Raw genomic sequence first — 27,643 nt, 5'->3', positions numbered from 1 at the left:
CATTTTTCGTTCCGATTATCAATATTCGCTATTCACATAAACACTCGTAATAATACACCGGATGTTCTTAAGACGGCTTGCGCACACAAAAATACAAACACAGGAAGAACACAGGAAGATGGAAAGAGCGTGTTTGTCTTTTTGTGTGCGCAACTCGTCTTAAGAACAACCATGCACCAACTGACCCAATAAGAAGTTCTTCCAAACACAACGGAGCTATCGCTACAATGCGCAGTTGCAAGCGATGTAACGGAGGTGTGCACTCAAGCCACTGTGGACGCCATTTTGTTGCCCATGGAGCACGGCGAAAGGCAGTCGCGCGTAGCGAATCGGCTTATCTCCACTAAAGCCCCTCTATTGTTGTTGGTGGTATGGAGGGGGTTTTAATCTGCACCTGCTACGGCCAACAACATCGAAGCTGCGCCCTGAATCTACGCCAGAGTGGCGCCTGTGACGTCACGTGAATGCCCCTATAAAATTCGCGTTCTTTCGGCGGGTAGGATCATCATGGTCTTGAGCAAAAGGCGAAACAACGTAAAAAACGATGGGCTCGGGTATGAAAGAATTACCGGCAGCATTGTAACCAGCAACAGTTGCCTCTAGTCAGCGTTGTCGTTTCTCCTATGTCTCATCTAGAGCACAGTCTCTTTGAGAGCCCAGTCGCCCTCTGAACTTCCTTCTTCTCCTATCACCCTCTCCTACCTGCTTGCGTCGAACCAACTGGACTTTCAGGGTGCGCTGATGCTCCATGACCAGGATGTTTTGAGCGCTTAATATGTCGCTCTTTAATAAAGTGCTTACTGTGCTACTGTGTTTTCGAGCGGTTCAGCTTTTGAGGGGACTGCCTCCTAGTTCAGCGTATACTCCTCGAACCAAATACGCCCACAGTTGATGCGAGATCTGTTGCAACACACCTGTTTCACGCATAGGTGCTTCACTCCTAAATTGCTCGTAAAATACTTTCCAAGCGAAAGCTTCACTACACTAGGTTTTCAAGGGGGCAGCGTCAGTGCAGTCACTTGACAGGTCATGTGACGCACTGGCGTCATCACAATCTGCCCACCGTGGCAGGTAGCAACTGTCCCATCGGGAATTTCATCGACGCTTTACAGACAATCCGTTCGGCAGTGTGTGTGGCGTTTGTGAACGTAGCCACGCAAAGGAAATTTAGCTTCTCACCAGGGTTAACCAAAGTTTAAATCACAGCAATTTTTTTTCATTGACTGGATACTAGTACACTTAGGAACAACAAGTTATATTTCCGTGACTCGAGGCGAACGAGTATTGTTGCAAACATTGAAGTTCAGCGGTTGATCAACCAATGCTATAGGCTACGCTCCTCTGATAAGACTTTCAGGCTACTGGCGCTTACCGCTTAAATTCCTTGCGTAGGCGACGCTATGCAATATTTGTTTAGCGATAATGGAGCGATCATAAGTCGGCCAACACCAGCCTCTTGTGTGTTCGCTTAGACGTGATCACGTGCTTAAGGGGGTTGCTTTTGTGCTATACAAGTGCAACCTCGAGTAGGTAAACTCTTTTATTGCGCCCAAAAACAGGGGACCAGTCAAAGGACCGGTTGCGCTGAGTGAGATCTGCAGAGAGAGATGAAAGTCTGGTCAATCGCTTTCCCCTCGTAATCTCTTAATATGTTTTCCAGGGGCGCCCGCTTAGAATTAAGATTACATGTCCGCATCCAAGCGGTCGTTGTACTTATTGTGTCAGTGTTCCTCAATATTTTGTTAATATGTAGTGACTAGATTAATGAATGAACGAATAAATGAACGAACAGACAAACAAACGAACAAGCGAGAGAAAGAAGCAAAGAAATACAAGACCCTCGATTTATTTTGATACACGTTTCTGCATCTATTCCAACTGCGTCAAGAACAGCCTTCCGGTCACGCTGCAGGGCGCACAGCTGCATATGAACGCTATAAAAAATAAAAACAAGCAAAAACTCGCTTTAGTCAACTCGGACACACGTGTCCCCTAAGCTGTTGTACAATCCGCCTCTCCGTGGTTGCGGTCGCACTAGTCATGCCTCATTTATCCGGTGAGCACGTGAACGCCACCAGGGCGTGACTGCCCTCTTCGCGTCCCTGCACCCAGCGGAGGGGTCATCATCGCACCGCCAGGCTCGCCGCCATGATGTGCTGCCTCCTCACTCTGCCCACGTTGCTCATCGCGACGGCTGTGGCCGTTGCTGGTATCGTGGCTGCATGCCACAAGCATGGGGACTCTGACAGGGCGGAGTCTAAGTTCAAGCATCGGGAAAGTAAGTAAACGGTGGCGTAAGCTCGCAACTCGAAGGCCTGTGCGCTGTATTTATACGTTGCGTTTACTAAGTTTATTTTCCCGTAAAATGTGCACGGGGTGAGAAGGTATTGAAAGTTGCCCGTAAGCAACTTAACTGGCTTTAATAAAAAATAGACAGGAAGCGCAACGAATTACAACCAACGATCGAAAAAAAATACCAGTGAAAGTTTGTGCTGAAAGAGAAGAGAAAGATAGCAGTGCTCATTTACAGACGTCAGCAGTGTTCATGACGTCATTCGACTAGCTGGTGCTGGTGGTTAAAGTCTAAAGAATCTGCCATGCATCTGACATGGTTAAAGCCATGCAGCAAGGCTCATACCATTGGAGATGGCAACGTAAATGAAAGCAGAGGTCAAAGACAAGCCTGCATCTCACAGAACCGGCTTCAGCTGACTTCTACCGATTTTTTTAAGACTTGCCCAAACACTTACGTCAGCGGAAGACAGATAGTTATGATAATGTTAAGCTTTGTAGAATGAAACTGTCTCATGATAAAAATTAGGTACACCACTCTAAAGACGAACGCCGTATCCAATGCATGAGCGCCCCTTTAGAAAGGAAGCCTAAAAGCTTGCCAGTATGCTGCAGTCCATCATCATCATCATCATCATGTATTAACCCTTAAAGGTCCCTTAGGGACATTAAATAAGGGGGGGGGGGGGGGTACATAGTGTCCGACGGTCATACATATGAAAAGGCAAACAAAATTGAGAAAGTTCTTGCCAGAAGTTATGCAGGGAGTGCAACGTAGCTAAATCAATATTTTTGACGGTCGTTTAGTGCAAGGTTTTTTTTCACCTTCCTTGCTACCTAGTTAATCATTTACAATGATTAACATCAGCGCGTACGGGTAGCCGTAATCTCATGCACTTCTGACATTGCGAGCTGCGTTCATGGCGTGCAAAAGAAAAATACTCAGAATAAATTTCGCTTTTCAGAAATTTCGCCGCCCCGCCGCAGTGGCTCAGTGGTTAGGGCGCTCGACTACTGATCCGGAGTTCCCGGGTTCGAACCCGACCGCGGCGGCTGCGTTTTTATGGAGGAAAAACGCTAAGGCGCCCGTGTGCTGTGCGATGTCAGTGCACGTTAAAGATCCCCAGGTGGTCGAAATTATTCCGGAGCCCTCCACTACGGCATCTCCGTTCTTCTTTCACTCCCTTCCTTATCCCTTCCCTTACGGCGCAGTTCAGGTGTCCAACGATATATGAGACAGATACTGCGCCATTTCCTTTCCCCAAAAAAACAATTATTATTATTAAATTTCACCATTGAAAGTTTCATATTGACCTTTCCAGTTATCTCAAGTATGTTATCAATTAATAAATTGCTGAAATGTTCAAGTTCTAATCATAAAAATACATCTCCTAACGCTATTACAACACCACTCACACCGTTGCCGCTTAACTTTTGCAGAATGTATCAGCTTCCTTTTGTTAATTCCTGATCTGTGTACCACGCGAAGGGTGTTCAACCGACAGAATTTCAAGATGTTGCATTAAATGATGTCTGCTATTCCTTTTTTCACCTCGAGCGCATCAGTTTTCTGTGCAGTCTCCATCAACTACGATGTACTTCCGCCCTTGAGAGAGTGTGTTCTCATTCCATCGTCTATGAATGTGGAGGTCTGTTGAGGGAGACGCCTGCAATGATGCACATTGTACTGGTGACCTTTTCGTTGAACGCAAAGCACGTACCTTTCAGGTGTTTCTTCTTGTAAACGGGCCAGAAGTGTGATGCTAAGAGGTCAGTGCTGCAAGGTGCAGTGCGCCACTGAAGTCGTCAACCGCCGCCATCATTCTTCCACGACGGAATAAATATGCTAATGCAACCGGTGGCACATTTCCACGAGTGGTGACTGCGGAGAAAATAAGGGAGTAATTACTCTGTGGCATCCACCAAGCGCAGCCGTGCGGCTACAAAGGAAAGGAAGGAAGGAAAGGAAAAGATTTTTCTTTAACTACGAAGTTTTCTGAGAAAGCTGTTTGTAGCCGTATGGCTGCACTTGGGTAATTACTCCCTTACGCCAACGAGTAATTACTCCCTTATTGCAAATCTACTCCACCTTGGGGGATTCCCCTAAAACATTTGGCCAACAGAGGAAAGTGATGCGTTCAGGGGAAAAGGGCATCCAAAACTTCATCTCAGTTTAAGTTTTCATTTCCCTCAAATAGTGATAAAAGGCTGAATATACAGAAAAATGAAAGAAAATAAATAATAATAATAATTGGTTTTTGGGGGAAAGGAAATGGCGCAGTATCTGTCTCATATATCGTTGGACACCTGAACCACGCCGTAAGGAAAGGGGTAAAGGAGGGAGTGAAAGAAGAAAGGAAGAAGAGGTGCCGTAGTGGAGGGCTCCGGAATAATTTCGACCACCTGGGGATCTTTATCGTGCACTGACATCGCACAGCACACGGGCGCCTTAGCGTTTTTCCTCCATAAAAACGCAGCCGCCGCGGTCGGGTTCGAACCCGAGAACTCCGGATTAGTAGTCGAGCGCCCTAACGACTGAGCCACCGCGGCGGGGCAGAAAATAAATAGGAAATGTTACTTTGAGGCTCACTCGAACTTAGGCGTGTTTTCTTGCAGAGCGTGCACCTCGTTTGAATACAAAGATTCTAGCGATGTTTTCTTTATACGTTTCATCTGTGACGTGTTTGCGCAGGACCACGCACAGAGTCTACTTGTCGACTACTGGGAGAAAACTAAATAAGCGATGAGCAGCGGTGAGTATAACTGGTATATCTATGGCTCTGCAATTGTACCGCGGCAGAACGGCGCCGTAATCAGACAGGGTGAATAATCGTCATCACCGGTCGCAATTAAGGGCCGGCATTTATAAAGATTTGATTATGAAAGATGGATTTATATTTGGGTGGTGTCCGCTGTGTAGCCAGTGGGGATCGTGTTAAAAAAGGCATTGTGCACACGGCTCTTGGTTAACGCCGCAGCTTGTTAAAAAAAAAAATCTGGATTTTCTCGAGAAAGTTGCTGCACTGCTTTTGGTAGAAAAGACTAACCTGAGATCTGAATGCACGTGAGGAAGACATCATGTTCTGTAGAGCACATTCAACTCCTATCCTTGATTACGCACATATCGTTTGCAATTAAATTACGTGACGTCCACGATGCCCATAAAACTGAAAATGCTGCAATTTGAGATAGTTCGACCATTTACGACGAGAATCTTGTGCTAAAAAAGAACGTTCCATTTGTCTGTTGTTATTGCTGCTACTTTTATTGCAAATGTAGCATGCCCGTACAGTGAAATATTTCGCGTGGTTTAGCGCGCAACATTGACTCCCTCTCCCCCCAATTAGTAGAATGAAAACCTACTTGCGCATCAAAAGCTCACTGTAGAAGTAGCAAGATAAACGAGAAACTTTGGAGCCATTTAGCATCGCTTGATTAATACTCTTACTTCATTGTCTCTTTTTTTTTTCTTTTACAGCGTCTCTATACAGGGTGTCTCTTATTTGGCAAGGCTTTTAAGAAAGTCTGCAAGCAGCGCGAAGTGCATATCCGACAGATTTCTTCGCAGCTTACCAACGAAAAGGAAACAAGAAAAGACAATTACTACGACACGAATGAATAAATTGGCGCAATAAATGGTACCTCATCTCGCAACGCGACTGATTCATAACTGCAATCAGGGAAAAACTTCATCTCGATGTAGAGACGGCGTGGCAGGGTGCTGCGGGTGACGCAATGCAGAACGAAGGAGCACTTCCTCGAGTATGTGGGCAACGAGAAGTCAAGCGGGGGTGCGTTTAGCTATAACTATATAGAGGCCCGGCTCGTGTACCAGACAGGTAGGAATGATCGAAGCCGGAATCGCTCCGCCCGGCCTGTTTGCAAAGTGTTGCAGGTGCATCCGTGACTTACACCAGCAGCGCCTTTGTGCGGATATTCCGGAGATTCGAAACTCGCGAACTCTTCAGACGGCAAACCATCTAAATCAGCGGGAGTGCTTTGGGGAGCTAAGTAAGGTCATGGGAGGAGGGAGGGGGGGAAAGGGGGGGGTAAGTAGTGGTTGGTTGCCGTTACGATCCGGTGCTCACTGCCGAAAATGTGCTGAACACATTACCATTTCACTTCTTATGCGTGAGCTGACCCTGCAGCTGAGTTGTCATAAGAAAGAAAAAAAAGGAAAGGAAACGAGCTGGGTGACCTAAAAATGGGTTAGATTAAGAGCTTCGAGCAAGTATAATAATAATAATTGGTTTTCGGTGGAAAGGAAATGGCGCAGTATCTGTCTCATATATCGTTGGACACCTGAACCGCGCCGTAAGGGAAGGGATAAAGGAGGGAGTGAAAGAAGAGAGGAACAAATAGGTGCCGTAGTGGAGGGCTCCGGAATAATTTCGACCACCTGGGGATCTTTAACGTGCACTGACATCGCACAGCACACGGGCAGCGTTGATCCGGTGCGCCCTTGCTAAGGCGACCTAAGAAATGGTGAGTGCAGCTCACAGGAAACGTTAGCCACAAATCAAAACAGCAAGACGCCGCGGTAAACCGAGTGCCCCTTATTCTATTTTTGTCTTGCACGATACCCAAACAGGTGCAGTCGGTGGCCCCAAGCCAGACGCAGTCTTTATCGCTGATCTTGGATATCAAGGGCATCAAACGAGCATCTGTAAGCAACGTGAACGAGAGATAAACTTCCCTCCGAGTAGCTCGCAAAGAGCGAGCTTGCTCGAGGCCGCAGGCGTTGCCTTGAGCAACGGACCTGCCGCTTATTTCGGACGGAGAACGCACGGGGGGAACGAGCATTTCCAACGAATGCCCGCTCTCGGAAGGGTAGTATGAGTGGACCAAAGTCGAGTAAATGTATACCAAGGAAAGTAGTAATTAAACAAGCGGGGACAAAGGCTGAAGACAATGCAAAGCACGTATGTACGTACATGGAGTTTCCTCAACCGCTGAGCTAGTCCAAGGACGCTGCCGGACGAGGTAGTTCATTCTTTCCTGCCCCTCTGAGAAAAAGAGAACAATTTCGTGGCGGCGCCTGTCTTCGTCCCCCGTAAAGGGTCCAGAGATGTGAGGCTGCACTGGCAGCAAGCTATGTAGCGGGTACAAATAGGAAGAAAAATAATTCTGGGGAAAACCCGTGTGGCGAGTGCTCAAGCGCGCGAACAGGGATCTCCAGCTCCCATGCACCAGGTGCACAAGCGGTTATTCGAGCCATAATTTCCCTCGTTTTAGTGGCACTGGTTTGTAGAGTTTAGGATAGGGTCAATAGGAGGTACATGGGAGTGGCCTTTGCCCTGCAGTGGACTTAGGCTGATGATGGTGATGATGTGGAGTTTAACGTCCAAAGCGACACACGCTCTATGAGGCACACCGGGTGGGTTCCGTGCTAATTCATACCACCTAGGGTTCTTTAAAGTATGCGCTGACATCGCGCAGCTAGCGCACGGGCGCTTTTAACGCGATAGCATATGGGTTGTCGTCGTCCAAAAAATTTTCGGATTCTCTGTAACGAAATTCCCTGGTCGGTCGAGGAGGTCGTGACGTAATCAACACCGCCAAAATTGAAAATCTGAGAACTAGAATGTACGGGTGCATTCCATTGGATTATCATATGGGAATAAACTAATCCGACCCACTGATACACCTTAATCCACCCCTAATGCGCATTAATTAATTCACCTTAATCCACCGAATAATTCCCGTTAACTTACCCTAATACATTTACTAGAGCGGGCCAATTTGCAAAATTTTGGCGGTCCTTTGGAATTTTGTGCTTGGGCCAACTTCCAAATAATATGGCATTATCTTCTTTAAGAATGTGGTCAAAAAAAGGACCAAATATTTTTCTTTTCTCCTGCATCGAAATGCGGCCCTCGCGGCCCGGATTCGGTGCCGCTACCTCGGGATCAGCAGCCGAATGCCGAGCCACTGAGGCAGGTTCTCACATTAATAAGATTTTTCGAGACACTTCTATGATGCCTAACGTAATGAACCTATACGTGGCCGTACATTCGTCTTAGCAGACCAATAACATCCTTCCGTTAGTGATATATATTTTAAGTACAATTTATGTTACAGCCGCTTTTGCAGAGCACATCCCTACATAAAGAGTCGTAAGGTGCCGCGGGAGAATACATGCTAGAGCCCTGCCCGGGCTGCATTCTGAAGCCCGAGCCCAAACCGAGCCCGAGACTCAAAAGCCTGAGCCCAGCCCAGGCCCGCGGATTCAAGTCCCGGCCCGGCCCGCCAAACTAGACGTGAGAGCCGACCCTTAGGAGTTAAATTGCTCAGTTATAGTTCAAGTAGTCACCTGCTACACAAGTAAACGAGTGGCCGGCCAAGGCATTCAAATCTCAATAGCACTTGAAAAAAAAAATTGTTTCGTATAAACACAAAGGGAAGAAAGATAAGGCGGGTTCGCCCACACGTTTTTTTTTTTTTTTGAACAGTGATCATTTTTTCTGTGAATATACCTGAAGTTCTGACAGCCAGGTGAAAATGGTCGCATACACGCGCAATAATATTTGAGTACCTCTATATTTTTTATCAGTCCCACTTTACGGCCCGCGATGACGAAATATTAAGACATCCCCGAATTCGTAGCAACGGCATCTTTTTAGTGTGAAGGCACTGCCACTGTACACCCTTCCGTGTATCTGGCGTCATGACGCAACGAGGCTTGCTGACGAGATTAAAGCACAAAACTAAAAGTGAGACAGGGACAGACGAGGGCAACGGACGTCTGGCAGCACTCTTGCCAGCGATAACAACACTAGACAGCCCGAAACAGCGCTGATAGCGGGGTGCAGGGAGACAAAAGAGAAAGCCCCGTCAGCGATTGCAGTAACACGGTGGTTTGGGCTAGTTGGTTGCAGTTCATAATGGAGACAAGTTTCGCAGCATGAATAAAACGCACAAAGAAGACAAGGAACAAACAAGACAGGAGGATTGCAGACGTCCAGTACGCGTTCGTGTCAGCGATAACGTCAATACAATACTGAGGCATAGTTGATTTCATGCTTGCTGAAGTGTGTCTATTCGCGCAACCAGAACTGCGCGCCCGCGCGCTTTGCCAGTGCGATTCTGGCTCTTAGGTCTTGCTTCCCGTGCCGAGCTCCAAGATTCCAGCAGGAAAAGATATGACGCCGTAGCAAGGAACCACGGTGCTGTTTAGGCGTGCTCGCTGCGCCGAGCAGCAAAATGACAGCGGCAAACATTACAGTAGTCATTCATCGCAGACAACACTGCGGCAAGCCCAGGGGAGCCTGCGCCAATCAAAGGCGAATGCATTAGTACGGAAAGTTCAGGTAAACCAGCAATCGGAAATACCGAGTGATCTGACGCAACTTCAGGCATATTCGATGTGGCAAAATTAGAAGAAAAAAAAAACACCAAACGAAAAAACGTCCTCTGGAAGAGGTTCCATCATAAAAGCAATCAGACAAAATCCCCACTTTTTTCATGCGCGTTGCTCGCATCAGACTGTCTGATCGGCCGTGAAAATCTTTTTTTTTTTTTAATGAGCATGATTTCGCAAGTTACATTCATGGCAGCGTTTCTAAGGAGACGAAAAGCAAACACACCTTGGGAGCAAACACAATGTTTTATTAACACCAGGTTGTTAGCCCACTCCTCATGTACAGCATTCACCCAAGGGCCCGTTATAGTATCTGTAATAAATATACAAACTATTCAATTGGACCATTCCAGTTTCCAACTGAAGAGCCCAATTTGTTGTCCAACTGCATCCAAAGTATCCGTGTGAATGTTTGCATATATTTGACAAACAAGGCAGAATTGCATGGTTCTTATAATAAATTAAGAACTATCAGCAGCGTAACCCACCAATTATACGCTGTATTCATCATCTGCACCAACACTGCGGTCTAATTAAATTGAATAACTGCGCTCAGTGTGCATGCAAGCGCCAATGGCCCCAGCATGAGAGCCTCATAAACTGTGTTCCCTGGGTCGAGTACATAATGAGCTAATATGCTACTAGTGTCTGAATGTATAGTGCTTCTTGTTTGTGATGTATGCGTCTCTGTTGGCCTTGATTTACATAAAAGCATGTGATTCTTAATTCCATAATAAAAATGTTGGTTGGCACCAGGCAAGGTGTCTCCTGCAGTCCTCACAAATAAGTTACATTTTGCACATTAATATGTCAAGTTGTAGAAATTGGAATCCAGCTGGGTGCAATTGGTTGGGTGGCTAAAAAACACAACTGGACACAAGTGAAATGTCCAATTCAAATGTCCAATTGGTTCCAACTGAAATTTTCAATTTTTTTATTTTTTTTCGGGGGGGGGGGGGGGGGGGGCAGTCGTAAGCGGTAACACCAAATCGCGCAGATTCAGAGCCCCTTCTGGCAGATCCGACGGCATGTGCACGCTGCCCTTACTGAATTACTCGATCGTGCGTCTCAAAAAGTTCAATTTTAATTTTAAATCAAACCTCTTCTTCTTAGCATAACGCATTACGTCTTCATGCTAGACTGTCGGGTGATCTATAGTGAACATGAGGTATTTTTCTGCTTATCTTAGGGCTATAACCACCATAACGATCCTTGCACGTATCTGCACACTCGGGGATCGATGTTACATAACTTATATTTCATGCATGTTATTTTTGTAGAACACTTACGTGCATCGCAGGCTCTCTGGTAATAGCATTACAAGAACGCGGGAATGTATTTGCAATCACAAGGTCTTCATTAAAAGGATTCAGTTCTTGTAACATCGTCGGGAACCTGACTCCCGTTCAAATGGCGCGCTGCCGTCTATTTTGATCAAACAAATCGAAAGTTGAAAAAACAGCACAAAAAGGGTAAATTTACGCTTCAAAGTAAAAAAAAAACGCTCTGAGCAGCAAATATTTGCCGACAATTATTTAATCTAGTTTAGAATTGTACTTTCCGGTGAATTAATTGGTTATTACAATCACACAACCATATGAGGGTGGATAGATAACGGGAGAATGCATAGAGCTACTACTTGGAGAATGGTAACGAGCTGGTGGCGTTATCTGCAATGAGGCATGCACCTTGAAGCAGGCGCCTACACTCGGGGAGGAGGGTAGGAGAGGGCAGCGGGAAATCCAAGCGACGCGAGACAAGCAGGAGACCAGCGAGACAAGGAAGGAAGGTTGACGACGAACGGTCGGCACAGTCGTACCGCAGCAGCATCCGAAGCCAGTCACAGCGAGGCGGCTCGACTGTTCGCTTGTCTATCATTTGTACTGCGTACGCGTAACCTCCGCACATAGGCAGCGTCGACTGCTTCTTTTTTTCGTCATTTGCATATGCGTTAGAACGTGGCTGCTTCTGTTGCTGTGCTCTGAGCGTTGTGCTGTGCCCTGTGGCGAACGACGGAGGCTTCAGCGGTCCGCCGTGATCGTAGCACCTGGACCGACAGTTGAGGGCGGTTCCGGAGCTACTTCGGACTTCGCTATCATTTGGAATTGCACTCCGTTATCTGAATGTGACCTAGCTAACTGGAAGTTATAACCTGCCTCTGTTATGGCGTGCTGCTTAGTGTCTTGGCTGCTCTACCTGGGAGTACCCTGGCTTCTAGCCTTCGCGGCATGGCTTAAACTTGCCGACGCCGACCTGACGCTGCTGTTTAAGTCAAAGTTCGGCCGCCCAGTCAGTAAGTGAACAACCTCTATTCATCATCCAAGTGTTATTCGAATGAGCGCGTTTCTTGGCGCCGCCCACTCGGGCCAACCTTGTTCTTTGATGCGTAACATTGACCTCTTTCGTTTGAAACCACGTTATTGCTTGCGCCAATTTCATGTTTAGTTTGTTTGTCCTCTCACACTTGTTTTGCACTGTGAGAACAGAAATTAAGCTCAAAACATTGGTCAGCAACAGCATAGTTACAAACGCGAGTTTCAGAAGCCGCGAAGTTTTACGGGTACATTGCGCACTCAGCTTTTTGTGTGCGTCAGGTATAACCTTGAGCTTGAGTGAGGAAAATTGCATCTATTTATCGCACGAAGCGTTCCTGCCGCCCCAAGGGACGAGGTGTAAGAATTTAACGGAAATGTCAGTAATTCTTAAGCACTTGATCATGACTCTTGAACTACTTGACAAAGCCTGAGATAATTCTTTCTTCACAGAGGCAAACATTTAGTGTACAGACACTTTGGAAAACTAGCATTGTATCTGGAAGTGAATGTAAGGCTCTAATTACTGCTCATCAGAAAGTTTGACACTCATTTGGTTCTGTCTCAGGGGGGCAAGAAATGTGATGAGGAGAAAATTGTCATGTTTAATGACAAGAGTAAGAACACATGAGATAGTCACACAGAGGTACCACCTTGGCTCTCCGAACATGCAGGAACCCTCCAAGGGAAAGTAATATGGGTCACAGGAGCATCGAGCGGCATTGGCGAGTACCTTGCGTACGAATTGGCCAAAGTGGGTTGCCGCCTGGTGTTGTCTGGCACGAACTTGGAAAACTTGGAGCTTGTCAAGAAGAATTGTCTTGGTAAGACATTTTCAGCGCACTTTGAATTTTTTTCCTTAAGGCAGCGTGCCTTTCGGCATAAAGTTAGTATCCTACAGATATACATATATACTGGATTCCCAAAGGAAGTCCAGCGAGGTGAATACACTGTAAATGAGGATCTTGTTTCAGTGTCAACACTGAAAGCCCACAGATGTCTTAATACCTACTTGGAAATTGTTAGCTTGGCAGTAACAATATTAAGATCTTGCATAGTTGCCCTCATAAATGAATGTTTGGAAGAATATTGAAACAAAAGTAAAATATGCACACAGTTCATAATACCACTGGCTTTCACCTTCAAAGCTCGTTTCTTGGCACTGGATTTGGTATTACAGTAACAGTGTTCTGTTTTTTGCCAGTGTGCATGCCTCCATACTTTTTTTCCAGTTCACTTCATGCAGTAGTTTTCTTCCTATGCATTAGCAGTAATTTTATGCATTTTTCCAGAGTTCCTTATCTGTGATAAGCCAGCATTACCCAATCTGTTCTGTTTATGCAGACTTTGGAAAAGACAAAGGCACGGAAGTCCTTGTTCTTCCATTCAGCATTTGCGACTACTCATCACATTCGGAGCAGCTTCAGAAAGTCCTAGACCATTTTGGAAAGGTTAGTTTCGTCAAGCAATTTGCATTCACTTTGTACACAAATTTGTTTTAATGACTGTCTGGTAAGCACCACCTTTGATTGCAATTTATCAAACTTCAGTTTCTGTGCAGTACTGTTCACTTGTCACTCATCTATTTGTTGGTGTATGTGTTAAATAAACAGGGCTGTAGGCAGGCACATATCTAAGGGGGGGACTGCCCCCCTCCCCAAAACGGTTTCATTGCCCCCCCCCCCCCCCCCCCCCCCCCCCCCCCATCTCTATTAGAAATTTCTTTTTGAGCATGCACTGCTAAGACCCCACCCCCTCGTGCAAAAAAATTGTTTTGGGCCCCTCTTGAATAAAATTTCTGGCTACGTGCCTGGCTGTATAGGTGTCTAACAAAATGGCTTTAGACGCAAAAGCTGTGTTGCTGTTATGGAAGAATGAAGTTCACTTTCTAAAGTTGCAAAGAACTTGGTTTGGTGCCATGCTGCAAAGCCGAAAAACAGGGGACGACTGCACTGACAAACTGGGCACTCACAAGCGTTAGAGCTGTTTATTACTTTAGTGTAAGCTTGTAGCTTGTAGCATTGTATTATGTCGCAAGGGTTCACAGCACCGCCTAGTTCACATTTCGTCTTTGGATTCAAACTGCTTTCCACGGTTGTGTGGATAGCACCACCACTGAGTTCGTTATTGGTTGAAAATATCTGCAAACAGAGCTAGCTAAAGATTCCTCTCTGAATTTTCTTCATTACAGAAGCTCCTTAGGTTGTAGAACAAACTCACCGATTTAGCTGTCACAACATATAGCACATCGAAGTTTAGAAGCATTCTTAATTATTGCAGCCTAAACTATTGGCTGTACTCCTGATTATTAAACAGCTTGGCTTATTCCCCTTTAAGCATTTGTCTCCCTGTGTTATTTACATTTAAAGCCTCTCATGGCAGTTTAAGAATGTAGGAGAAAACAAAATATATGCAAAAACCAAGCTTTTTTCTTGCAGTTGGATGTGTTGGTTAACAATGCTGGCCGCAGCCAGCGTGCATCCTTTGAGGAAATTCCTGTCGAGATTGACAAGGAGATGTTCGACTGCAATGTCTTTGGTGCCATATCGCTGACACGATGTGTGGTAAAGTACTTCAAGGAAAAGGGTCTACATGGCCACATTGTGGTTACTAGCAGCACTGCAGGGAAGCTGGGTAAGCCCTTCATGTTTTTGTTCTTTTTATTTTTGCACTTAATTATGTGAGACGTGACTGACAGGAGCTGTCAGATGACCCCAGTGTGCAGCCTGATATTCTGTACTTGTTATTCATAAATTAGTAACATTTAGCAAATAAAAGGCCCAATCTTAAACATATAGAACTTCTTCAGAGACAGTGTTAGTAATTGCTTACAGTCTTTCCTTTTATAAATGCAGTTTTGTGATTGGAATGCGAGGGAAAGCGTGGCAGAATACTTGGCTAGCCTGCTTCCTTCTAGAGTAGTATGCTGCCTGTTTTGTATAGGGGTGGTATTCATGTGACGTCACGGGTGCCAGTTTGCTGTTCGTTGTGTAGCCTCAGCAGGGCAGGCCAGAGCAAGAGGTGATCATTCCTTTATACACGCCAGCTGCCTTTCGCAGTGCTCCTGAGATGACACAATGACGGCTGCTGTGACATCGGGGAATACTTCCTACAGTTGCTTCAGTCAGCTGTTCAGCGTTTGCTTGCCTTTCGAATCCCACTTACGTTTTTCTTAAATGCTGACACGAAACAGTTGGCTAAAATTACATTTTCAAGTGCCATGTATTACCTTCTCTTCCACCTTCATCGTTCGTGATTTTTTTTGTCGGGTGCGTGTAGACAGGAAATCTGAATGAAATTGAATCTTGCTAAGTTCTTATTACAAATCTACTCCACCGTGGGGAGTGGATTTGTAATTTCACTTGCACATTTCATATGCACTGAAACATTTGAGGCATACTTTTGTACCATCTCTAAGAATTTCCAGCAGACTTGGGTATGTTTTTCTTTAGATTGCTGATTACCCTATTCTCTTGGTAGCTCTGCTGCACACAAGAATTGTGGGAACCCCCCTCCCCCCTCCCCACAAACATACTGTCTGGTAGCTCCGTTTTGGTTAGGTGAAAGCTGATGTTTAGTTTAGAAACATATGATGCACTTTTGGGGGAGTACCAAGTAGTGTGTATGCTGTAAAACGAAAAAAATTCCATCTTGTTGTGTGTGATGAATACTTGATAACATTCTTGATGTGCCATTTTCTTTGCATTTAGGAGGCTAGTAATCACTGCTGGTTTAGTGTCGAGCTTCTTGTAGTATTTTGGAGGGTGTTGAATTTTCTTTTTTTCTTCAGGTGCCCCCTTCTCTGCCACCTACACTGGCTCTAAACATGCACTGCAGGTATGTAGAAGCAGACACTATGCTCTAATGCAACCTGATTGAGATAAAACAAATTTCGGAACCCTCAAACAATATTGATTGGTATCATGCTAAATCCACATTATTCTAAACACACCAGGACATGAATGCCAAAATGATAAAAACAATGCAATTTGCTTATACCTTAATTTTAAAACTTTCAAATCAAAATGTTCATGAGACAGCAGAACATTGCTTGCTTTGCAGAGGTGGCTGAAAGATATCAAAGGCATGCAGCATTCTGACAGCAGTGCCTTTTGCAGTTTTGTTGTCATCCGGTAATGTTGCTATCATTATTGATGCCACTGATCAACCAAACTCTGTATGTAACAAAATTTCTAGCAGGGTAGTAGAATACTAATCCCTGAACCTTTTGTTCTCCCATTTGAAGTTCTCTGGAGACGGTACCATTGATAATTGGAGCCAGTCAAAGCCACCTTCCCGAATTCTGATAGCAGTTTGAAACTTTATCTGTGATTGTGCAGTCTTGTTAATGAATGCTGGTAAGGTTATGCTATTCATTGCTGTGACCGGCCATTATCTCCAGCAGCTGATCACCAAGTCCTTCACACTAAGGCATTTATTCCTCTCGAAAGAAAGCTTTTGAATGATCCAATACTGTAACATGTTGTACATAGTGTATCCAGCCAGTGATTTGTACAGTCCCAAAATCTGGATCAAACATTATCATGACAGGCCAATGGTGGCTCTCATGTTTAAGTTCGGAGTTTTTTTTTCATACAAAATAAAAAAAAACATCAGTGGCTATGGGAAAAATAAAGCTTCCAAAGCACTGCAGTGGTAGCCCAAGCATTTGAGCATTTACCTCGCATGCGATAGATGTGGGGTTCGATCCTCAGTGCTACTGGGTGCCCACCAGTGATGCAATGAGTACAAGCCTTCCTCAGGCCTGCTGCTAGACTTATCTGGGGTGAAATACTTAGAAAATGGGTCTTTGACCCTGTCTTGTACAAACGAAAATATACCTTGTTCCATGCTTTTTGGCCAAAACAGCCCTCTCGCCATAAAAATTCATCATGGTCATCAGTTTCCAAAGCTTTCCATGCAGAGTAAATGATGTTGTGGTGCAAATACACCCAAACGTGCATAAAATTAATATACTACTGACTAAATGACCTTTTCTTGGAAGGCAAACATCTTCCTTTCTATTCAGTGCATCTTCAAGCAGCTTCTGCGCATGCACATAGGACACAGCACTGTCTTCTAGCTGTAAGGCCTGCCTTCTAAGTTTGTACTTTGAAATGTTGCGAATTGCCCATTGCTAGCGGCACTTTTGTTCACAATAGATGAGAATGTCATTTTTCAAATATTCCACTTGCATTCACAGCACTGTGTGAACTGACATTGCAAGCGTATATGAACTGTAGTATTGTACAACATAAAAATACACAGAAGCGAACGCTATGAAATGCGTGGCAAATATTTTCATGCTGGGTTAAGTTTTCCCACGAAAAAAGTATTGTCTGAATTAATTGTATCCTGCTTGTGGACTCGCAGGGCTACTTTGAGTGCCTGCGTTTGGAGGCTGTGCTGATGGGAGGTCTAGATGTTACCATCACCTGTCCTGGGCCTGTCTTCTCACGCATCCGAGAACGTGCCTTCACTGCCACACCTGGCAAGGTGGGTATCACCTGTCTGCCTGCTTCCATGCAAACATGACCGTGAAGCTTCGTTATGCTTTTTTTACCACAGTCTTTATCACTGCTGGCATATGACCTTATCACTTCGTTTGCAATGTTAAATGTGACCAGAGGACTCTAGAACAGCTGTGATCACACATGGCAATTCCCAAGATGCTTGATATTGTTATCAGTGTTTCAGGTGCCTTATCTCAAAAGTTTACCATCTATAAATAGAGTGTAAATGGCAGCAACAGACATTCTTATCGCGAGGATCATTGAGGGCACTTGCTGATAATGTGATCAGTTTCTGCAGATCAAGTTACACAAGTATAGAACTATTGTATTTGCATGTTTTGTATGATTGTCAAACATGCAGTGCATGTTTAAGTACTGAGAACTAATTGCAATCACGCTGCTTGATTGTTGTGGAAGGGTTCATGTGATTGTCATTTCATGCAAGTAAGCCTTATCATCACTGTTCACCTTTCCTTGTGGTCACATATATACAGCAACTTTAATGTATGTTAGCTATATCTTTATTGAGGCTGGCCTCCACTGCTAAATTCAGTGCATCAGCGTAAGGATATCTTGTTCACACAGTGGGGCCAAGCGGTAGTGATATATCGACAGTCATCGCAGTGGATTGCAGCCAAATGGGCTAAAAAAGTGTTAGAAAGGTAGAGGTAGTAGTCTTGTTTCTTTGGTAACTCTGGAAGAAAGTGTTTTGTCTATTACACATGATGATGTCTCAGTCATTTTTGTCACTTCAATTTGTCTAAATGTTCAGTTAATCTGGAAGACTTATGGAATGTGTTTTTTGTAGTGGTAAATCAAGCATTGAAATGTGTAAACGAACAAATGGGGTTCTCTGTACTTTTATTGTTTTGCATTCTATTGCTCATATTTATGCATGTTCAAGGTAAAAGTACCCGATTGAGATTTGGTTTGCTTATGATTAAGGAAATTTTTAACGTTTGATTACTTCTGTATTCATGGGAGATGTGCCTCCTTATGAAAGATCTTTAAATGGAGCTCTGCGAACACGTTCATCTCTCAGTCAGTGTTCATAATAGAAATGAAAGCAAGACTTGTACAAAGCGTTTTTGTCGGTCCGACACCTCCTGGTTAGCATCTTCTTGAGTGCGGGGCCTGATCTATTTCTCCCAAAACAGTTTCCTGCTTGTCCTTTGTGTGGCCACACTATTATTTGTGGTTTTATTCATAATAAAATAAGAACCGAAGAAAAAAAATGTTGCTAGCCACAGTATCTGCCATCAAAGCCTGAAGCACTTGAACTGCAGCTAGAGGAAACAAAGGGACAAGGAGAGGACCGGGAGGGAAAAAGAAAGAGGGGCACAATAGAAAGAAAGGACAGGTCTCCCACGCTGTGTGCTGTGTCGAAGCGCACTCTGAGCATTTTGCAAACGCTGACATACACGACTCCAGCAACCGCAAGTTGCGGTTGTGGCTGCTATGGCAAGGTAAGCTAGGAATCGCTGTGTGTGGCCAAGGCACAGTACTGATTAGTAGTGACCAGTTGTGTCACAAGACGCGGGGAAACTTGCAATGTCCGACCCTTCTTTAAATTTGAGCTGTAAAAAAAATTTAATTTTGTTTGTGCATGCTACGTTATCACCTTCCTTTGTCTGCAAAATTTGGCCGTTCGGTTTCCGTCCATCTAGGACTTGGAACCATTAAAGGTGTTGCTTGAACGAGGCTCAAACATTCCTTTCTTGTTTTTTGTAAATGATAATCGTAGCGTCAATTTGAGCTGTATGAACTACGAGAGGCTTTAAATTATCACCCAAAATAACAAAGTTGCGAAGGGGATTGTTGTAATGAAAAGACCAGGCAGCAGCAGCATATATCATAGCCGGACTCTAGCAGCGGTGCTACGACCTTCAAAGTCCTCCAGGGGTGCGCCAGATAGTGCCATGTGCGCCTGTGAGCTGGACCCACGCCTACTGCATAGAGTCCAATCAGAATCGCCGTGAGCGTGCTAGATGGCTCCATGTGTAGGCAGACTTCGAAATCTGCCATGCGTTGGGGATGTGGTTTTGTGCCTCAGAAGTCGAGACAAGAAATGAATCTGAGAGCTGTCGGAAGATTAGCTCTAAGTTCCATGCCAAAACCACAAACTAGTAGGCAGTACAGGGTGATATGGGCTGGGCATCGTTTGAAGTATGGAAAGGTCAGAGTAAAATCTATGTAGTGTGTCTGAAGATACTGGATGATCACAGGTGGGCAGCTACGATATTTAAATACTTTTGCATAAAGAGCATTGACTCACATTGCTGGAAAAGGACTAGATGACTAACCAGTTAGTATGCAGGAAACAAGGACGTGAAATAAAGAGCTCTAACCGACAGGTAAAAAATCCAGGAGGTAAAAACTGGATTAATTCAGTGGAAAACAAGCAGACTCGAGAACTACTATATGGAAATTGGGGAAAGGCAGATCAGGAAGCATTCATGCTATGATAACTCAAAAGTCAGTGTCCTACTCTTTGAAGCTAAATCAGGATATCTTGCTAGCAAAATAAATTTAACCAAGATGATTACTCTTGTGCGGTGTGTGGTAAATCTGTAGAAACAATTGAACATGTTATACTAGAATGAGGCAGTATCCATCCAGATGTTGATGCAGGCACAGTCACTCTCCTTGTGGCTGGAGGGTTTAGAGATAACAATGGTCATATGAATGAATCTGTGGTAGAAGTTAGCAAAAAGCGATTGGAAGATTGGGGGCTGAAAAGCAGAGAGGAGATAAAATGTTAGAAGGGCAGGATTAAACATTGTATTCAAAGAAAATGGCACATTTATAGACGCTTATTACACCATTAACATTGTTAAAGAAATATTAAAAAAAAGTGCCGGCCATGGTGGCAACTGCCACCACCTTTTGTCAAAGGGGGTGCTCCTATCTTCCATTCATCCATCCATCCTGGGTGCAGCACACCTGACGCAACTTGACCAACCAGCACATGAGCACTGGCGGCGCGCGACACTGTAGCAGCATGAGCTATGCTAAATGTCTCGATTATGCTTGTGCCAAAGGTAGCGTCCTTGTTTCTTTCACTGCTTACTTCATACTTTACCTTCCGGTATTGTTCCATGGCCAGTCCCCACCCACTTGCGGCCATTCTGTGACACTCTAGGCACGTGCTCTGCACCTGTGCGGCAGGCTGTCCACACGGAATATGCTCTTTGAAAGACATGCACTCGTTGCTTACACTCCCGCTAATCTCAGTTGGCCCAGATTTCACCTGGCACTTTCGATGGATGTTGCTCTTACCTAAGAACGCAGGTCAGCAGTAAGTTTTTGCACTGGTTTTGGCTGTTGGGTTCCGTAATTGGCAGACAAATATGCTGCAGTGTCCTTTTAAGAATTGTATTTATGCAACACGAGGAATAGCATAATTACATGCTATTTATTTACTTCAACAAGGGCTTGAAGTGACAAAGAAGTTAACATCTGTGACGGGCTGGAGAAGCGTCATCACATAGCCACAGCTAGTCATCACATGCCCTGCCTGATGTTGCTGACTCTTAATATCTGTTTTGATAGCATTGCATGTAAGCTTCAGTGCAGTCTATATTGTTGCAGTTCATGGCATGCATATGTCGAGGACTTTGAACAATTTATACAAATTCCTGGCCTATAAACTATATTAAACAGGAGGGGAAAATGGATTTCATGCACATAACTGTTATGCTTTTGTACTTTTAAACACACGTTTTACATTTTGCTCGGTGGTAGCCATGATATCACAACTGGCTTGCATGTTTGTTTTGTTGCCTGCAGTTGTACAACATGAAAGACACGCCCAAGTCTCGACTGATGCCCACTGAACGCTGTGCTCAGCTCATCGCAGTCGCCATGGCCAACAAGATGGATGAGGTCTGGATTTCCCAGCATCCCATCTTGCTCACCATGTACATGGCGCAGTACATGCCCTCCATTTTCAGAAAGTGAGTGCTTTCTTGCTTCTACAGACTGCTGCAGTTGCTGTGAAGGCACTAGGGGGGCCAAAATAACCCCAGATGCTACAATAACACGTGCCTTGCATGTTTCTGTAAGCAGTGAAAAAGACCTGGAAATTGCAACCTTCTGTGACTTATGCAACAAAAGCAATGGTAATAATGGGATTAAATTTGTTCATTTTGTGGCCGTTGTAGTATAAGCACTATTCATTGACATTCATTGACTGCATCTCAGCCTCTTTGAGAGCACAATTAATAATTGCTACTCAGTTTATTTGTTGGTCACACATGATATTTCATTTCTTGATTTGTATGAAATATGTTTTTTGCTGCTAGAATTTTGGCCACAGAAAGGGGTATTCGAGCTTGGCTTTAAAATGCTCGCACTATGTAGAGTACAGGCCACCAAGCGTCCATGCCGCGTACGAGACCTCAAACGCGAGTGGGAAATTTACAATACATTTATAAAAATTCCTGCTTTTGCATCTCGTGGCGACGCGTGGTGCCAGGCTTTCGCACAAAACCCGGCATATGACGTCACGTCATGCAAGTGACGTCAGCAGCCGGGGGTTATCATTGGCTCACAGCGCCAAATTCTTTTCAGACGTCATGTGCTACCACGGTCACTCTGCACGCTCCGCAGCCGGCGGAGGTAGGGGAGGGGCCAAGTGAGTGGGGCCGGCACAGGAGTGCCGCTGTTTTGGCGTACGAGAGGAGAGGGAAAGGCGCGAAGACGCGGAAGTTCAAATTTTGCCTCTATTTAACTCTGCTTCCACAAAACGCATTAAAGAAATTCTTGCTAGAGGATAATTATGAAGTGGCGCCCTGTAGCATCCCAGACATATCGCAAATTTATTAGGAGCCCCTTTCTACGGCCCTTTAAGCTTCTTTGCACTCACTCGAGGTAAGTTGGGCCTAGCCGAAAGTATTACGCTCCTCATGCCGGTGCCAGTTACCACCATGATTTGTGGAGCTCCACATGTCAAAGGAGGAATCGTCAGTTCGTGTACAAATCATTTCCGCTAACGAAAATTCACATGGCATACACACCAGTCTCTCATGCTGGCATTTGGCCTCCCGGGCAAGCGATGGCGCAGGAGCAAACTTCCTGTCTTTCCAGTGCATTGTGCCAGGATCTGAGACAATAGGACCATTGGCAGTTCAGTTTGCCACTTTGATAACCAGCTGGGCCACACACGAAAGGAAGGCATGGAAGTTGCGCTGTTTTATGGCCTTTCATAGTCGCATGCCTCGAACCTCTGGTCTAATTGAATTGCATTGTTGTGCTGCTGCGCCTTGATGCCATCCAGCAGGAGGTGTTTTAACCAAAACCACTTGAAACAAGTGTTTGAGAAACATTATTTGCTTGAGATTCATAACAAATACTTTACGATTCGGTTGAATATACTAAATTATCGAATATTTGCACAAGCCCACATTTTTTGGATAAGATTATCTTTGTAACAGGTTCTAAAACAGTTATAACACTCATCCTTGATGACAAAATTATTTGTTGTTTTTGGAATATCGTCTAGCTGAAGTTAGCGGTGCCACATGCAGATTATTTCTTTAAAGCTAGGAAGCCTTTTTCTATAAAAGTTGCTCAGTTTGCCTTCATTGTCGCGTTGTTGCTCAGATACTGTAAAGTGGGCTGCTGAAATAATTTATAAAAGTATGGTTGAGGTAGGAGAAAACTAGCTTCTAACCATATTCGACCAGTTGTTGGTGCCTTCAGAAATGGGTGACAACAGAACGAGAAAAGAGGGATGGTAAACACGAAAGGGGGCCATGCTGACGCCGTGCAACTGTGTGGACTGCATGCAGCGCAAGGTCTGCGGATTCACGGTTCTTGCTGCATGCTCAACTTACGATGCCAATGAGCACGTGTTTGCAGCATTTTGATATCATTACAAACTCATGCTACAATCGTAGAACTGGCAGCAGCAGCACATTAGCATGTAGTTTGCCATTGCTACTAAGCTCGGGAACTTGGGCATGTGCTTCATTCATTGTGCCCTGAACGTGAGTGGTTCCTTAGAACCGCAGGGCAAGTTGTGAAGTCTTCTTTTCTCTTGTTTTTTACAGCTATGTCATGAAACTGCTGTTCACGAAAGAAAGAGTGATGAAGCTGAGAGAAGGCCAGTAGAGAGGTGTGGAAACATTCCAATGAGTGACTCTTGAAAAGTGGCTGTGTGCTGTGGTGTGCAAAGTGATCACTTGTCATATGAGTGCCTGTTGTTTCCTCCTCCCCTTGTACAAGCACTTCAAATTAAATTAAGAAACCTGCTGCTGTAGGCGCATAATGCTTCATTTAAAAGGTTGTGAGTAAGCGTAATGATATTTGTTCTTCATTGTGTACTATGATAGGATCTTGTAATGGCACTATCGGTGTGGTAGTGTTATGGGAGCTGGAAAGCCAATATTTGTGGCACTGTGTTTTGAATTGAAGCTTTTGATCTTGTCATAAAGATAGTTTTACTAAATAAAAATGAACATAGTTATTTTATTATTTCCTGAGTCCCTTATATTTTCCTGTTCTTGCTATGCAAGTGTTATGCTGAAGAAAAAAAAAGCAGTCCTGCTGAAAATGCTTCTATTTTGGTTCTAATCTTTTCATATCATCAGTTCACTAACAGGCTGATATTTTTTGCTTGACGTGATAGTTTTTAATTGAGTTATGACTAAGTGCCTTTTTGCAAAATATGTATTTCTGTATACTTGCTTAAAATAACTTTTTTGTGACTAATCTCTGGTCGATGCAGAGAAAATATTTGGAAGACCCAGATCTCAATCAACTTCTTGGGCAGCTGGTACTTGGCAGTTGGATACTGCAAAGTTGTTGTGGTATTCCTTGAAATTGATCTTCCAAGCATCTTCATATAATGTGGACCGTGTCCTTCTGATAAACATGCATGAGCATGTCTGAATAGCATTTTGCCAAGCAGCTAATGCATAAAAAAAAATTACACATGAGCTGTCTGCTTTGTGCTGTGAAAATGTTTTCTTCCACAAGTGTAGTGCAAGCATGGTCTTCCAACTAGTCTCTGTGCATTGAATTTCACATTTGTAACAAGCAAGTCATAATGCACTCGTCATAAATGTGCTGTTAGCTGGCTTGCTGAAGTTTGCTGAATTCACTGCACTTCAATGGTGCATGGGGACAGGCCAACAAGGATTGGCAAATAAATTTGGATATGGAGTGACTGTTGTTGCTCTACAAAGGAGTGAATGTGCCTGATTACTTTGCACGTGGAATGTTTCCTGTGAAAGAAAACTAAAGTTGGAAAATCAGTGTGTGGTCACATAACATATCCAGTGCAGTGCACTTGTGAAAGGCACGTAGCCTGGGAAAGCCTACCATGTTGGACACAACTGTCTGTGGCCATAAGCATGTGCAGTTGCGGGGCAAGGGGGCATTGGCCCCCTAATAGACATTGGGAGGGGGAATTTTGTACCATATTGTTCCCTGCTACCCAAAAGACATGAAAGAGCACTACCATGAACTTTGGTCCTCATTTATGGCACACTTATTTCTATGGCACTGCTGTAGAAGATATATTAGAACAAACTGTCAGTCTGCATATTGGCCCCCCTTTAGGCATGCCTATGTCTATGGCACTGAGGTGGCAGATACACCAGAACAAGCTGTCATTCTGCGTATGTCAGCTTTACTACCTTTAACACTGATGTATGAGACATGTCAGCACAAACTTAGTTTGGTCATGTCAGCTGTGTTGGCTTGTGAATTCATGATACTATAGCACTCTTGTGGAAGACTGGTTTGGTTTATGGAGGCTCAATGTCCCAAAACTACTCTGGTTATGAGGGACGCCGTAGTGAAGGGCTCTGGAAATTTTGACCACTAGGGGTTCTTTGGCATTCACTGTGCAATATCAGTGCACGTTAGGAACCCCAGGTGGCCGAAATTTCTAGAGCCCTTCACTACGGCATCCCTCAAAGCCAGTTGTTTTGGGACATTAAGCACCCATCAACCAAACCAGTCTTCAACAAGAGTACTTTATGTCATGCATTCGCAAGCCGAACACAGCTAACGTGAGCAAACTGATAGTTTGTGGAAGACTGCCTTTATTGCAATGCCACAGAATTTTGTTCATGAGCATCGTGGCAGAAGTGCTTTTGTGTGCATTAAAATGTAAGTTGCTCCTGCTACGTCTGCATGCATGCATGAGTATTGTGCAGTTAGAGCGAAGTTTTGCTGAGATAACGATGGCTGGTGCAACTAGCTCAGTGTTCTTGTGCATGGAAACTACACCTCCCCACCCACACACACACCCTGGGCTTTGCCCTATACAACTGCCTAGGGCCCCTTCCGAAAAAAATTTCTGGTTATGGGCCTGGAAAGTCAATCTGCTTTCGCAGAATGGTTGCATCAGATGTCCTGTTTTCCTAATTTTTTTCTCAAACCACCCTGCTCTGTAATGTTATATAATTTTCTTTTCCATAGCCTGCCGTGCTGTCCTCAATCCTATTTCAGGCCTTTTCATGAGCCTTCAAATTCCAGCTTAATAGGTAAGTACTGGCAGGCTACAACAGTTTACTTCTCTGCTGTACAAAACTGCTGTGCAAACAGTTGCTGTACAAAGCTTGACAGTGCTTGTCAAATTCACTCAACCCCTTTTATTCAAATGGTAATTTCTTGCTCATACCTGCAGTCATTATCTGTGCCGGTCACTAAGTGTCCAAGGTGTATTTTGGTGCTACTTCCACAACCAAAATACCATTATTAATATAATTACATAATATATATAAAACAGCGGTGCACAGAAACACAAGTGGCTACAATTGCAATGCGAAGGTTAAGTAGTAGCATTTTGAAACAGCGCAACAAAGACGGGACGTGGAAACTGAGGTGTAAAGACAAACATGCGCTGACTATCAACAGACACACCACATTTTTCAATGAATGCACTTTCGTCATTGTCCTGTGTGATGCACATTTTAACGGCCCTCATGAGCTCTCCGTGTGGCAATGAATAGTAAAGGTCCACTACGTCAACGCTGAAAAACTTGCAGATCCCAGGGTTATCCAGCTTAAGGTGCTCCACCAGCGCATCCGAATTCGGAATCACGAATGGGTCTGGCAGGGCCAGCGCCTCCAGTTGCCTTTGAAGATAACCTGAAACTACATGCTGCCAGGTCCCTCGTTCGGAGACAATGGAACGGAAAGGTTGGTCCGGCTTGTGTGTCTTAATGGTGAAAAAAACTTCGAGCTTCAGTCCTGCCGACTTATTCGCTGCGTCCGCCAGCTTGCTCAAATTGTGGTGTCTCAAAAGTTCGACCGCCCGCCATTTCACCTTATTTCACCACAATTTGAGCAAGCTGGCGGACGCAGCGAATAAGTCGGCAGGACTGAAGCTCGAAGTTTTTTTCACCATTAAGACACACAAGCCGGACCAACCTTTCCGTTCCATTGTCTCCAAACGAGGGACCTGGCAGCATGTAGTTTCAGGTTATCTTCAAAGGCAACTGGAGGCGCTGGCCCTGCCAGACCCATTCGTGATTCCGAATTCGGATGCGCTGGTGGAGCACCTTAAGCTGGATAACCCTGGGATCTGCAAGTTTTTCAGCGTTGACGTAGTGGACCTTTACTATTCATTGCCACACGGAGAGCCCATGAGGGCCGTTAAAATGTGCATCACACAGGACAATGACGAAAGTGCATTCATTGAAAAATGTGGTGTGTCTGTTGATAGTCAGCGCATGTTTGTCTTTACACCTCAGTTTCCACGTCCCGTCTTTGTTGCGCTGTTTCAAAATGGATACGTACCAACTTGCCCAAATTTCTGCTTTACTTAAGTAGTAGCAGTATAGTAGTGGTAGCAGCAAATGTAGTAGTAGTAGTGTTTAAGACAAGAAATATAAAAAAGTAAGGAAAACATTTTTGCTAGCCCCATAATCTCCCGTCACTACTGAGGCACCTGAGCTGGGGCAGCAGAAGTAAAGGATAGCAGGCAGAATGGAGGAATTAAGAGATGAGGGGACAGTATGACACTATTTACACAATAAAGAAGGGAAGGGAAAGAATCTGACTACTGGCACCAATCGGGCCACTACCGCTGCCGGGAGCAGATGGAAGAAGAGGAGCAGAAACAAAGCAAGACAAAAGATTGTGCAAGCTTCTCGGCCACCGTGCGCCCCTAGACCTACTAACAGTTTTCCCACCACCCGGATTCAATT

The 27,643-nt window shown here is 44.6% G+C and overlaps 1 protein-coding gene and 1 long non-coding RNA gene across 2 annotated transcripts; both read left to right on the top strand.

The window, feature by feature from the left end:
- Positions 1-1,998: 1,998 nt before the first annotated feature.
- Positions 1,999-5,943, top strand: LOC144120699 (uncharacterized). Its single transcript, XR_013312474.1, has 3 exons — positions 1,999-2,278; positions 4,985-5,045; positions 5,771-5,943. It is a non-coding gene; the product is annotated as an uncharacterized LOC144120699 (long non-coding RNA).
- Positions 5,944-11,249: 5,306 nt separating this feature from the next.
- On the top strand, positions 11,250-23,954 carry LOC144120698 (dehydrogenase/reductase SDR family member 7-like). The gene is made up of 8 exons (XM_077653347.1): positions 11,250-11,945; positions 12,639-12,788; positions 13,309-13,415; positions 14,403-14,598; positions 15,755-15,801; positions 17,338-17,460; positions 21,267-21,433; positions 23,531-23,954. The coding sequence occupies exons 1-8, from the start codon at positions 11,816-11,818 to the stop codon at positions 23,589-23,591; spliced, it is 981 nt and encodes a 326-aa protein (XP_077509473.1). The 5' UTR covers positions 11,250-11,815; the 3' UTR covers positions 23,592-23,954.
- Positions 23,955-27,643: the final 3,689 nt, after the last annotated feature.

Source organism: Amblyomma americanum, chromosome 2 (genome assembly GCF_052857255.1).
Source record: "Amblyomma americanum isolate KBUSLIRL-KWMA chromosome 2, ASM5285725v1, whole genome shotgun sequence".
Lineage (NCBI taxonomy): Eukaryota > Metazoa > Arthropoda > Arachnida > Ixodida > Ixodidae > Amblyomma > Amblyomma americanum.
Note: the sequence above shows the minus strand (reverse complement) of the source record. Positions and strands in the feature narration are given on the sequence as shown.

What these genes read in the sequence shown, in the direction of transcription:
- LOC144120698 (XM_077653347.1), top strand. Translation starts at nt 11,816, where the DNA reads ATGGCGTGCTGCTTAGTGTCTTGGCTGCTCTACCTGGGAGTACCCTGG. An exon ending in TCCTAGACCATTTTGGAAAG is followed by an intron (nt 13,416 to 14,402) that starts GTTAGTTTCGTC and finishes TTTTTCTTGCAG; the next exon opens with TTGGATGTGTTGGTTAACAA. An exon ending in ATGCCCTCCATTTTCAGAAA is followed by an intron (nt 21,434 to 23,530) that starts GTGAGTGCTTTC and finishes TGTTTTTTACAG; the next exon opens with CTATGTCATGAAACTGCTGT.